This window comes from Prionailurus bengalensis, chromosome B1 (genome assembly GCF_016509475.1).
Source record: "Prionailurus bengalensis isolate Pbe53 chromosome B1, Fcat_Pben_1.1_paternal_pri, whole genome shotgun sequence".
In the NCBI taxonomy this organism is placed as follows: domain Eukaryota; kingdom Metazoa; phylum Chordata; class Mammalia; order Carnivora; family Felidae; genus Prionailurus; species Prionailurus bengalensis.
Window position 1 is genome coordinate 53,126,131 of NC_057344.1, and position 13,480 is coordinate 53,139,610.

A 13,480-nucleotide genomic window follows, 5' to 3' on the forward strand; every position below is an offset into this window, starting at 1 on the left:
TGTGACTGGCACATCGTAAGCTATTGTTATTGAGCCCAGCATACATCACATCCTTGGGCCAGTAGCCATGTGTTAATCAACTGAATTTAAATTGGAAATAGGAATTAGTGATTGGAGATGGGAGGGTGGAAAAAAAAAATAGGAGATGCATTTTGCCCCAGTGCCCCTTTACAAAATACTTCTGGAATTTTGCCAGTCAGTTCGTGAGAATCTGCCTCCCATTTGCTACCTATGGCTCATTAATGATCCTTACACACAGAGTGCAGATTTTATCCTTTTAGCTATTCATGTAGCCTTTTAATTGGATCCATGAGGTGAGGGTCAATACTCATCAACCTGGGGAGGATTATTTTTCAACATTTTTACACAACAAGACAATATGTTGTGACAGAATGAAACCCACGTCCATCCCACTCTGCAACCGAAGAAGCACTTGCCTTTGAGCGCAGTGCAAGTACGGATTTGTATTCCATCATGTCCAAACAATCCATTCCCTGAAGGAAAAAAAGAATGGAAAAGAAAAATCAGGCTTCTGAGGCTGGGAGAAATCCTAGACTTGCCCCTCTCTTCCTGGTGGGGGGCCTATTACTTTGCAATTTACCATTTACATTCTGTCCTCTCACCTCCTGTCATCTCTCAGTGAGGGCCACCACATCTAAGGCTCATCAGAGGAAGTTGGAAGGAAATAGGAATTTGGATAGCTGAACGGTGACATGTGTGGTAAGAAGTTGGCCTCACTCTCTCGAGCTTGGGTAGGCTTTCAGGATGTGGCAACCGAAGAGTGGGGCAGACACTGAAGACCACTAACTTAATTCCCATCCTTGGCTTGCTGATCCATCTGATATTGGCGTCCCCCTGCTGGTCTTATGCCCAAAGGGGATTTTAAGTACCTGTGTTCTTGGAAGACCCCCACTTTCATGATCAGACCTATACCCATCATCTTACCTGAAGGCAGTGAGATTACCAGGAGGAAGAGTAACTCAATGAGAGAGTGCCTCATTGCTGATGAGGGCACAGAGCTGGAACATTCTGGGGGTGGCTGCCTGGAAACTTCCTTTATAGAGCTGGGCAAAGTTGGGTGGGGCTGGGCACTGGCCTCATTCTACTTGGAAGGGCATTCAGGGGAGACAGGCTTCTTCAGGCTTAGAGGAAGAAAAGTTCCTGGTCCTGTCTTTGCTACTTCCTCTTTTACCAATCATGGGAAAAGAAGGAACTCAGTCAAAGCCAGACAGGATCCGAGACCAGGCATCCTCCTGCCCAGGCCCAAATATTTATCCTATAACTTCATATGTATAGTGATAGAAAAATGGCAGGGAAAATGTCTACTCTCTTTCTACTTTGTTTCTCCTTTCCTTGGGAGTCCCATTGAGAACACAGGAGACAAGGGAAGCAATGTTATGAACATGGGCTTAACTTAAGATCACAAAGGATGTGAGCAAGATCTTGCTGTGTTTCCAGAAATAAAGAGTGTCAACTGTTGATCTGACCAAGAGTTAGGTAGGTACTCAGATGTAACAGAGAAGGGGTATGTTTCTCTTTGGGCAGCAGATTTATTCACCTGGCTGAGGCAGATGGTATAGGGAATGTGTCACCCAGGAAAGTTCACCAAGGGCTTTGTTTTCCAAATGGCTGCTATTGAAATGTTGCCTAGTATTTGGAAATTTTAAGGGTTCTGGGAAAGGTTGTCTTTTTGGAGTGGGTAGGTTGGAACTCTCTTCTGGTTTCTTACAGGAAGAGCCAGATCACTGCTGTGTGCAAGGTTGGATGCCTTCAGAGTAGAGCAGGACACCACTTCCCTGGAGCTATAGGGGCATAGCTCCAGAGAAGGATCATTAGGTCTGTCTTCCCTGGAGAGGTGGAGGACGACCAAAAGTTGAGGAGACGCTTACTTTGGTTATATTCTTGCCTTGAGGCAGGCTTGTACCCAAGTGTCCCATAACCGTAAGATTCTGAGTCTGTAAAATGGTAGTAGAGCATAATTTTATTGGTTATGCTCCATTTTGCAGTCACATACCCTTGGGTAAATTATTTAGCATCTCTGAGCTTCAGCTTCCTCTTCTCAAAAAGTGCACTGTAAAAGGGTTTTCTGAACATGACAAATTACAAAGTGCATTGGACTCATCCTGGTATAGATTAGGCTCTTCACTCCTCCTCCTCCTCCCTCTCCCCTTCCTCTTCTTCCTCCTCCTCCTTCTCCATCACCACCAGCACCTCTTCTTTCTCTTCCTTCTCTTCCTCCTTCATTAAATTCCACCATTAGAGCTGTCTTTCTTTCTTTTTTGTACACTCTCTCCAAGAGATCTCTTAGCGAATGCAAAAAACAGCCAGGAGAGTTTTATTCTGGGTTCCAACAATGTGCATTGTTGGGAGCACCACTGTGGGTTGGCATGGGAGTTGGGGAGAGGAGGTGTGATAATGGCCTGGAAGTAAGTAGTTCAATACTAGATCAGGGCTGAGGATTCCCTTGAATGACTCCATAGAAGACTCCCAGGTCCCTGCATGGGGCATATGCTTCCTGCCCATACAATGGAGGCCATATCCTGACCATCTGCTGCCATAGACAAAGCATAGACTCAGTTGGCACCTTCCCATTCTTTTAGAGATGGAGGAAACAAGGCTTGAATGGGTGAATGGGCTTGTACAAAGGGAAGACTCAATCTGTGAGCTGTGCTGGCATAAAATTTTCAGCTCTCTTGATTCTCAGTTCAGAACTCTGTCCTCCATATATTTTAAATTTATTAATCATGCATTTGGAAATATGGAAAGTATGAGCCCAACATTTTCTAAATACTTCTGAGCCTCCTCCTATACCTGATCCTGGAAAAGCAAATCTAAGACGCATTTGGAGATTAGCAGGTGTGGGAGATGGACCCTTTCCTTTCCATTCGTGCATGTCTTGATTAAGTCACCATCCCAACCTTTGGACAGGAGCTTTTCTTACCTGTGCTGAGTGTTCCCACCTCCTGTCTGAGGTCTTGTTGGGAAAAGGTGCCAGGGAAGCATGAACAGCTTCATACTATCCCCTTTAATGTTGCTCTGTTGGAAATTTCTTCTTTATTTTAGTTTCCTAGAATTTTTGTGCTCTCCTGATCATGTCTACCTTCAAGAAAAAAACCCACTGTTGCCAACAATGACTACACCCCCTCAGCTACTTTAATGAATTAACTTGTTGAAGGAGGAAGCCCCTTTCCTGACTGCCTCGTTCACGAGTCAGATAGTTCCTGGGTGCAACGACTTCATGCTCATTTTTCTCTATGTGCAAGCTTATTTTCCCCCATGGCTCAATAAGTCATTGATATATGATGAAATTTAATACACACAAAGAAAAATAAAATCATACACATAGTTTAGTGACTGAACGTAAAGCAAACACCATGGGGTCACCTCTTAGATCAAGAAAACAGACCTTTTCCACACCACAAAAGGTCCCAGTGAACTCTTAAATGACTATAGCTCACTACCTCCCCAACAAGGCAACCGCTGCTCTGACCCAGATAATCATTACTTTCTTGCTTTGCTTCAGAGTTTTCTCTTTAGTATGGATCACTAGCCAGGGTAGTTTAATTTGCCTCTTTTTGACCTATCTGTAAAAGGCGGCACAAAAGTATTACTTGTGACTGTTTTCCTCTTTTCTTTATTATATTTTAAAGATATTTGTATATTTCTGTGTGTAGCATTAGTTTTTGCTTCTGTCCATTGACTATTTAATATATTTAGGATGGATGACAAGTATTTGAGTTGCTTCCACGGATTACCAAAGAGTCCTGCTGTGGGACATTCTTGTACTTATATTCTGTGCACACAGGCTTGCTTCTTGGAGGATAGATACCTTGGAGTAAAATTGCTAAGTTACAGGACATGCATAACGTCAATTTGTTCTAAATGTCAAATTGTTTACTAAAGTGCCTTTTACTAATTTTTATATCCATCAGCAGGTGTATAAGGGTTTTGGTCACTCCACATTCTTAGCACTACTTGGTATTGTCAGACTTTTATACTTTAGACAACTGGATGGTGATCTAGTGGTCCCTCAGGGCAGATTAATATAATTTCCCTGATCACAAATAAGGTGAGGTATCTTTTTGTATGTTTATTGGTCATTTAGGGTTCCTCTTTTTTTTTTTTAGCTTTGATTTTATTTTATTCCTCTTTTGATAAGTATCTAGTTAAGTCATTTGCCCATTTTTTTTCTACTGGCTTGTCCATGAAGAATAATTTGTACTGCGAATATTCTTACTGTTCTGATTTTGTAATGATCAGGGCAGGCTAAACATTCAGTATATCAAGACCAGGTATGTGTCCCCAGACCTAGTTCTTTCCCTAGGCCTGGTTTTATAAATGCTGGTGACAAACCAAGTCTGATTTATATGATGCACCTTATATGGGAAATGTTTGTGACTCAGAGTATCTGCTCATCCTAGAGAAATGACAGCACAGCTAGTGTAAGATAACCATTGGAAGATAACCATTGCTAATTTGATGATTATCAGTTGCCACTGAGTGAATTATAAAACTATTGAGTTTTATTTTCTTAAATTTTTTTTTTCAACGTTTATTTATTTTTGGGACAGAGAGAGACAGAGCATGAACGGGGGAGGGGCAGAGAGAGAGGGAGACACAGAATCGGAAACAGGCTCCAGGCTCTGAGCCATCAGCCCAGAGCCTGACGCGGGGCTCGAACTCACGGACTGCGAGATCGTGACCAGGCTGAAGTCGGACGCTTAACCGACTGCGCCACCCTGGCGCCCCAATTTTCTAAACAAACAAACAAACAAAACTTTACAAATTATGGGATTGTCCAAGATGGCGGTGTAGAAAGATCCTGAATTCATCTCCTCCTACGGACACACCAAATCTATAAGTACATATGGAATAATTCCTGCTGAAAAAGAACTGAAAACTAACTGAACAGCTTTCTCCACAAGAGATAAAACGACTGCATCTAGATTGGGTAGGAGAGGCAGAGACACTGTCTCTGGCAAAACCCTACCCCTGGCTCTGTGACACATAATTGGAGGGATCTCACTTCTAAAGCCTCTCCCTGAGGAGAGAGGGGTTTGTGTCACACATTGGGCTCCCCTACCCTTGAGACCTGCGCCCAAGAGACCATGCCCTCAAAATGCCTGTCTTTGAAAACCAATGCAGCTTACATCCAGGGATCCTGAGGGGCTATGGGATCTGAGATACTTCTTTTGAGGGGCTCGTGAATGGACTCACTTGTCCCAGGAACCAGTGCAAAGGAAGCAGTTTGAGAGATGATTGGATTTTATCTGATGGTGATTCTGTTGGTCATATTAAAGAGTCTACTGGAGGAGTAGAGATTAATTGGGATTTTTCTTGGAATGGAATGGAGTGTAACGTATTTTTGTGCTCTTCCCCCACCTTGTTAGTGAAGCTGGGCATGTGAGGATACAACCATGCTAAAGCCAAGGGCATGCCCCACCATCTGTGCTCATTCATGGAGTTGAAATTTCTCTTCCTTCGTTTCTTTTTTTTTTTTTTTAATGTTTGTTAGTTTGTTTATTTATTTATTGAGAGAAAGAGAGTGTGAGTGAGCAGGGGAGGGGCAGAGAGAATCCCAGACAGGCTCTGTGCTGTCAATGTAGAACCTGACTAGGGCCTGACCCCATGAACTGTGAGATCATGACCTGAGCCAAAATCAAGAGTCCAGCACTTAACTGGCTGAGCCACCCAGGCACCCCTCTCTTCCTTTGTTTCTAATTTTATTTATTCAGTCCTCTCTCTCTTTTCCCTGGATGAGTATGGCTAAAGCTTTATCAATTTTGTTTATCTTTTCAAAGAACCAGCTCTTAGTTTCATCCATCTTTTCTATTGTTGTTATTGTGTGTTTTTTCTTTTTGTTTGTTTTGTTTCTATTTCATTTATTTCTGCTCTGATCTTTATTATTTCCTTCCTTCCACTAACTTTGGGAGTGAAACTCCTTCAGTTCATCTTGTTTGGAGCTTACTCTGTTTCTTGGACCCGGATGCCTGTTTCCTTCCTCAGGTTGGGGAAGTTTTCAGCTATTATTTCTTCAAATACACTGTCTGCCCCTTTCTTTCTTCTCCTTTTGGGACCTCTGTGATACAAATGTTTGTACCCTTTGTCACAGAGGTCGCTTGACATATGCTCATTTTAAAAATTCTTTTTTAAAATTAAAAAAAAATTCTTTTTCTTTTTGCTGTTCAGCTTGCTTGCTTTTCATTACTCTGTCTTCCAGCTGATCTGCTCTTCTATATCCTCTAATTTTCTGTTGATTCCCTCTAGTGGAGTTTTTACTTGTATACTGTGTTCTTCAGCTACAACTGGTTCTTTTTATGTTTTCTATCTCTTTGTTGAAGTGTTCACTTAGTTCATCTACTCTTCTTTCAAGTGCCATGAGTGCCTTTATGAGCATTACTTTGAATTCCTTATCAGGTAGATTGCTCACCTCCATTTTGTTTAGCTCTTTTTCTGTGGTTTTGTCTAGTTCTTTTGTTTGGAACATATTCATCTGTCTCCTCACTTTGACTGACTCTCTGTGTTTATTACTATGTATTAGGCATGTCAGCCACGTCTCCCAGTCTTGAAACTACTGGCCTTATGTAGAAGAGGTCTTGTGGTGCATTCTTGTAGCACAATCCCCCTGGTCACCAGACAGGTGATTCAGGTGCGTCTCCTGTGTGGAATGCATGTGCCCTTCTATTATGGCTGGGCCATGACTGCTGCAGGTGCACTGGTAGACAGGGCTTGCCCCCAGTTCAACTGCTGCAAATGTGCTGGTGGGTGGGGCTAGCTTCCCTCTCCCTGTAGCAGAAGTCTCGCTGGAGGGATACCAGAGGTGGAGCACTGGGGGCTTCTTTGGAGGGGTATCCACTGGGATGAATGGGTTGGGTGGGGCAAGTGATGCTAGCAAGGTAGATGAAAAGTGTCAGAACTGGCTCTGGCAGCTAGACTAAAGGATGGCCAGAAAAATGGATCCACCGGTACTTCTGTTCCCAGAGAAAGCTCCTGCAGATCCCTGCCCTTTTGGCACATGTCCTGAAATTAGTCAATAAATCTCCATCACATATACCCAGGTCCTTTTAAAAATATTGCTTTGGTGCTAGGTATCAGGCTGAGTGATACAGCTTGCTGGCTCTCTAAGAATGGAGATGGTTTCCTAAAGTCCTCAGGCTCTCCTGGAGTTAAACCCCACTGATTTTCAAAAGCAGATGTTATGGGGACTTGTCTTTTTGATGAAGGTCCCCAGGGTCAGGCCTGCCTGGTGTGGGCCTTGATTCCCCCCAGTATCCCATGCCTGTGATATCCCTTCTGATTATAGGTCACTATAATCAGTGAGTCCTGTGGAGGACTGGCTTCCCAACTACATCTCTGCCCTTCCTACCCTTCCTGATGTGGTCTTATCAATATGTCTTTGATTGTACCAGTCTTCAGGTTGTTTTCAGAGTAAATTGCATTACATGTAGTTGTTGCCTTGGTATGTCTGTGGCAGAAGATGGACTCAGGATCCTCTTGCTTTGCCATCATCTTTTTCTACCTCTTCTTAACAATTTGAATATATTATCTCTTCCGGCTTGCAAAGTTTCTGTGGAGAAATCTGGTCTTATCGGGGTTCCTTTGTATGTGACCAGTCTCTTCTCTTGCTGTTTTCAAAATTCTTGATTGTAGACTTTTGACAACATGATTATAATATGCTTTGGTTGGACTTTGAATTTTTCCTTGTTGGGTTCCATTAGGCTTCATTAATTTGGGTATTCATTTCTTTTCCTCAGGTTTGGGAAGTTTTTAGCCATTATTTCTTCAAATAAACAATCTGCTTCCTTCTTTCTCTGTTTTTTGGGACCCCAATAATGCGCATATTGTTTGACTTTATGGTGTCCTTAATTCCTTTAATCTTCTTTCTATATTTTTCATTCATTTTTATTTTTGTTTCTCTGACTGAATAATTTCAAATGACCTGTCCTCACTTTAGTTGATTCTCTTTGCTTATTGTTCTGGTCTCCTGTTGAACTTCTCTCTTGAAATTTTCTGTTCAGTTGTTGTGTTTTTCAGGTCAAAGGAAATGTTGAAATACTTTCATATCACTTGACAACTAGCTACCGTTTTGATCCTCCCATTAGGCACTTTATGCCCCTGTTCCAGATCCCCAAGCATCCCACAACGTAGCATGAACCATTTAGAATTAGCAGTTTAGTTTTCAGACAGAATTTTAACCAACTGTGGCATTTCATTTTTAGGATTTCATGTTGAAAACAACTCACTATGCCATTAATGGTCACTTGTTGGCTTTTATTAAATTGGATCTTCCTTATAGAGCTTATGGGAGAACCAACTGAAGTTAGAGGGTGAGAGTATATTGCTGCCTTTTCCCTAACAACGGGGGACTTCAGACCAGAGGAATGAAAGGCCCAAGGACAACAACTCCTTTGATTACTGGCAAATCTTGACTTAAATATTGGCTCTTCTAGACCATGGTCCCAAGACCCATTACCCTTTCATCATGTTTCTCTAATTGTATACTGGGTCAGGGTTTAGAGTGAGGGTAAGATTATAGTTTCAGTCTCTCTGAGATTCTACAGGCCCCAAGAGATGACTTCAGACCAAAACCCAAATCAAAACCCAAGCAGGAAGAAGCCAGCTTGTTACCCATAACAGCTGCTTCAACAGGAGAATAATAAAGAAATCACTCTCTGCACCTGCAGAAGTTCAGACAGGGAAGTGAGATCTGTTTGTTCCAAGTGATCAAGAGACATCTGCCTGGAAGGGGCTGTGTAATCAGGTGCATCAGTTTATTACCTTTAGCAAAATTTGATTATGCTTGGAGTCTTAGGACATTCTGTGAGGAAATGTTGGCTTGGAACTTGTCCCTGGCCACACACAGAGAAGAAAGGCCTCAGTGCTTGCTTTCAAGATCAGATGCCTTAATGCTACTGGGACTAGTGCCCAGAAGTCCCCAAGGCTAGTTTGCATTCTTCCTTAGCTTCTGTCAGATTGTCTACAGAACATGATTATTCCCTTGAACAATTAAGTCTCTTCCTCATCCTCAAATTTCTTAGCATAATTGTAACAAATTGGGCTGTCCTTATCTCCACTTCTGGAAGGCACTGTAGAGAAAAGCAATTCTGTAACACTCATCAAGAATCTGGCATGTGACAAATATTCAGCCTTACTTATACCTATGAGCAAATCCTCAGCCCACCCTTTATTTTCTCAACTCATATCTGTAAAAATCAAGGTACAAATCTAATTTGGGGAAACATGCAAGGGCTGGCATCACTATTGAGTGTAAAGGAGAAATCCAGCATATCCATCTATTCCAGTATGAAAATTGAGGTCTCCAGGGGTGCCTAGGTGGCTCAGTCCATTAAGCGTCAAACTCATGATTTCAGCTCAGGTCGTGATTTCACTGTGAGATTGAGTCCCATGTTGAGCTCTATGCTGACAGTGCAGAACCTGCATGGGATTCTCTCTCTCCCCCTCCCACACATTCATGTTCTTGTTCTCTTCCTCTCTTAAATAAATAACAATTTTTTAAAAAGAAAGAAAATAGAGGTATCCAGAGAGTAGAAAAAGGGGGAAGTTCAGTTCAGTTCAGTTCAATGTGGTCAACACTTGTGGCACTCCATTTCATGCCAGGCCCTGTGTGGCATTCCAAGGATTTACAGTGTTTGGAAGCTTCTTGCCCTCACAGTCACATGGGTCATAAGGTTATAATTTTAATATAATGAGGTAAAAGCTATAGTATTTTCATGTGCAACATGCTATGGAAACTTGGGGCACAAAATTGAGAATTGGGGGAAACATCTCCTGGAGAAGATGATATCCTGGAGTAGAATCTTTAAGGATAAGTAGGAATTAACCAGGAAGTACAGGAAAAGGGGTTCCAGGGAAACTCAGTAGATTCATAGAATCAGGTACAAAGGTATAGAAGAGTATGGTGTGTGCAGATATAAACACCTATTTATGTATTGCTAGAATGTGGGTGTGGTTAAAGATGAAGATGGAGAGGGAGGTAGAGCCAAGTTACAAAAGACTGTAAGTGAAATTTTAACAAATGTAGACTTACTATGTTATAGAGGTATTATTGAAGGGAGTTCAAGGAAATGATAAAGTCTGATATGTCTTTTGGATAGATCCATTGAGCACCCTTGTGAAGGACAGATTTAGGGGGAAAGATTAGAGTTAAGGAAGTTAGAAGGCTTTAATTTTTAAGAGTCATATGTTTAGACAAAACCTCTGTTGGCCTATCCCTTACACTGAAGCATCACTCAACAGGTAGTGTTCACTCTAGAGTTATTAATAAGAAAGTGATATTGTACCAGCTAAGCTGTGTAGAGGTTGAGGGGAGAGGTAGTGTTATTATCTGAAGAAGAGTGGTCTGACTCGAGGACTGTCATTATGCCTGTGAATTCACCATTATTCAAGGTCTGTCTCTTGGTTTTCCAGTTTCCAAAAGCACATCCATCCCCCAGGATCAGATTCACATAAAACAGGCTCATAAGATCAATACGAAACAAGTATCACAATATATTAAGTTGTGATGAAAAACAGTTATCATGGGCTTGGAATATTCTATGCCAGAGTTCTTTGCCTTCTTTTCTTGGTTATTCTAGGTAATGGTTGTCAATTTTGTATATCTTTTCAAAAAACCAACTCTTAGGTTTGTTATCTTTTCTATTGTTTTTCTATTTATTTTTATTCTAATATTTATAGTTTACTTCATTTTGCTGAGTTTGGGCTTAGTTTCTAATTCCTTGAGGTGTAAAGTTGGGTTGTTTATTCATGCTATTACTTAGTAATCTTTCGTTTATTTAAAAACAACCCTTTAGCATGTTTTGAAAGGCAGATCTAGTGGTGATGAACTTCTTCAGACTTTGGTAATGTTTTTATCCCTCCTTCATTTCTGAAGGAAAGCTTTGCTGGTTGTAATATTGGTTGGCTGTTGTTTTTTCTTTCTGACCTTTTTTTTTTCAATATATGAAATTTATTGTCAAATTGGTTTCCATACAACACCCAGTGCTCATCCCAAAAGGTGCCCTCCTCAATACCCATCACCCACCCTCCCCTCCCTCCCACCCCCCATCAACCCTCAGTTTGTTCTCAGTTTTTAAGAGTCTCTTATGCTTTGGCTCTCTCCCACTCTAACCTCTTTTTTTTTTTTTCCTTCCCCTCCCCCATGGGTTCCTGTTAAGTTTCTCAGGATCCACATAAGAGTGAGACCATATGGTATCTGTCTTTCTCTGTATGGCTTATTTCACTTAGCATCACACTCTCCAGTTCCATCCACATTGCTACAAAGGGCCATATTTCATTCTTTCTCATTGCCTTGTAGTACTCCATTGTGTATATAAACCACAATTTCTTTATCCATTCATCAGTTGATGGACATTTAAGCTCTTTCCATAATTTGGCTATTGTTGAGAGTGCTGCTATAAACATTGGGGTACAAGTGCCCCTTCTTTCTGACCTTTGAATATGTCATTCTACTTCCTCTTGGCCTGCAAGGTTGAGAATCTGGTGATAGCCTTACTGGAATTTCCTTGTATGGCACAAATCTTTTTTCTCTTGGTGCTTAAAAAATTGTCTTTGACTTTTGACAATTTGATTACATATGTTGGGGTAATTTTCTTTAGGTTGATTTTGGTTGGGGACTTTTAAGCCTCAGCTAGCTGGATTTTCATATCCTTCTCAAGATTTGGGAAATTTTTAGCCTTTATTTCTTAAAAAATTTTTTTTTAACATTTATTTATTTTTGAGAGAGAGAGAGTGAGCATGAGTGGGGGAGAGGGAGACACAGAATACGAAGCAGGCTCCAGGCTCCGAGCTGTCAGCACAGAGCCCGAAGTTGGATGCTTAACCAGCTGAGTCACCCAGGTGCCCCAACCTTTATTTCTTTAAATAAACTTTCTTCCTTTCTCTTTCTCTTCTTCTTCTGACATTCTCATAATTCCTATTGTTCCCTTAGTGGTGTTTCATATGTACCATATGTTTATTCATTGTTTTTCATTTTTTTCTTTTTATTCCTCTAACTGGCTGATTTCAAATGACCTATGTTCAAATTCATGGATTCTTTCTTTTCCATGATTGAGTCTCCTGTTGAATCTTTCTATTGAATTTTTCATTTCTGGCATTGTATTCTTCAGCTCCAGGAGTTCTGTTTGGTTCTTTTTATGGTTTCTATTTCTTTTCTTTTTAGAAAGTTTTTATTTTCTGTCAACCTTATTTCCATTTTGTTCTCCTTTGTGGGAGAGCAACTTAAAACCACTCAGTGGTTGTTCCTTTATGATTTCTATTTTTTTATTAAACTACTCATTTTGTTCATGCATTGTTTTCCTGTTTTCATTTAGTTGTTTATCTGGTTTTCTTTTGCATCTTACCGAGCTTCAAGATAATTACTTTGAATTTTTTGTCAGGTAATTTGTAAGTCTCCATTTCTCTAGGGTTGGTTACTATAGTTTTATCACTGTTCTTTGGTGGTGTCATATTTGCCTGATTCTTTACCATCCATGTAGCCTTGCGTTTGTGCTTGTGCATTTTATTTTTTTTGTTTTTTTATTAAAAAAAATTTTTTTTAATGTTTATTTATTTTTGAGACAGAGAGAGACAGAGCATGAACAGGGGAGGGGCAGAGAGAGAGGGAGACACAGAATCTGAAACAGGCTCCAGGCTCTTAGCTGTCAGCACAGAGCCTGACACGGGGCTCAAACTCACGGACCGTGAGATCATGACCTGAGCCGAATTCAGACGCTTAGCCTACCAAGCCACCCAGGCGCCCCAATGTACTTGTGCATTTTAAGGAACAAATATTTCTTCAAGTCTTTATAGACTGTCTTCAGTAGATAAAGCTTTTCTTATTTGGGATCCTCAGGATGATGGAATTATCTTCAGGGTCAAAGTTAAGCAGAGTTGGAGACAGTTCACACGGCTGCTATTGGATGTATTGTGGGATCCATAGTTAGCAGGCCTGTTACCTGGCATTTGGATGGGCATGTATTCTGTCTGGTCACTGGATGAACAGATCTTCCTGCAGGACTTTGGTTTGTTGGCTGGTACTGGTACAAGGGTCAGCTTCAAGGTCCACAGATGATGGAACTGTTGTCAGATGTGCAGATAGGTGTGGTTCCCTCACGATTCCTGGGAGGGCTCCTAGTAGGTCACTGAGTGGGCTACTGGGTGGGAAAAATTTGTCCTGGACTATGGCTGAGATGTCTTGAATTGAGTCACAGGGCTACTTCATGGTCCACAAATCTGGGACCCAAATTTCAATCCAACTGCAGCTGGGACCCAGATCTGTAGGCTTGTGTCCAGGCCACAGACTGGCATGCCTCTTGCTGATAGAGACAGAATAAACTGAAATACCATATGGTAAGTATATTGTTTGAGGTTTCCATGACTGCTTCAGGAAAACAGGAGACCACTGTCTAACTGTGTGGGAGATGGAGCTTGGAAGGGGAAAGAGAGTTTTAGTTGGTTATCACCAACCTGACACTCAAATTTG

At 41.3% G+C, this 13,480-nt stretch overlaps 1 protein-coding gene and 1 non-coding gene across 2 annotated transcripts; one reads left to right on the plus strand and one right to left on the minus strand.

The window, feature by feature from the left end:
- Positions 1-321: 321 nt before the first annotated feature.
- On the minus strand, positions 322-1,000 carry DEFB136 (defensin beta 136). The gene is made up of 2 exons (XM_043554262.1): positions 946-1,000; positions 322-494 (listed from the first exon to the last, which is right to left on the minus strand). The coding sequence occupies exons 1-2, from the start codon at positions 998-1,000 to the stop codon at positions 322-324; spliced, it is 228 nt and encodes a 75-aa protein (XP_043410197.1).
- A 3,221-nt stretch (positions 1,001-4,221) lies between these two features.
- On the plus strand, positions 4,222-4,353 carry LOC122479287. The gene has a single exon (XR_006296332.1). It is a non-coding gene; the product is annotated as a small nucleolar RNA SNORA72 (small nucleolar RNA).
- The last annotated feature ends 9,127 nt before the right edge of the window (positions 4,354-13,480 follow it).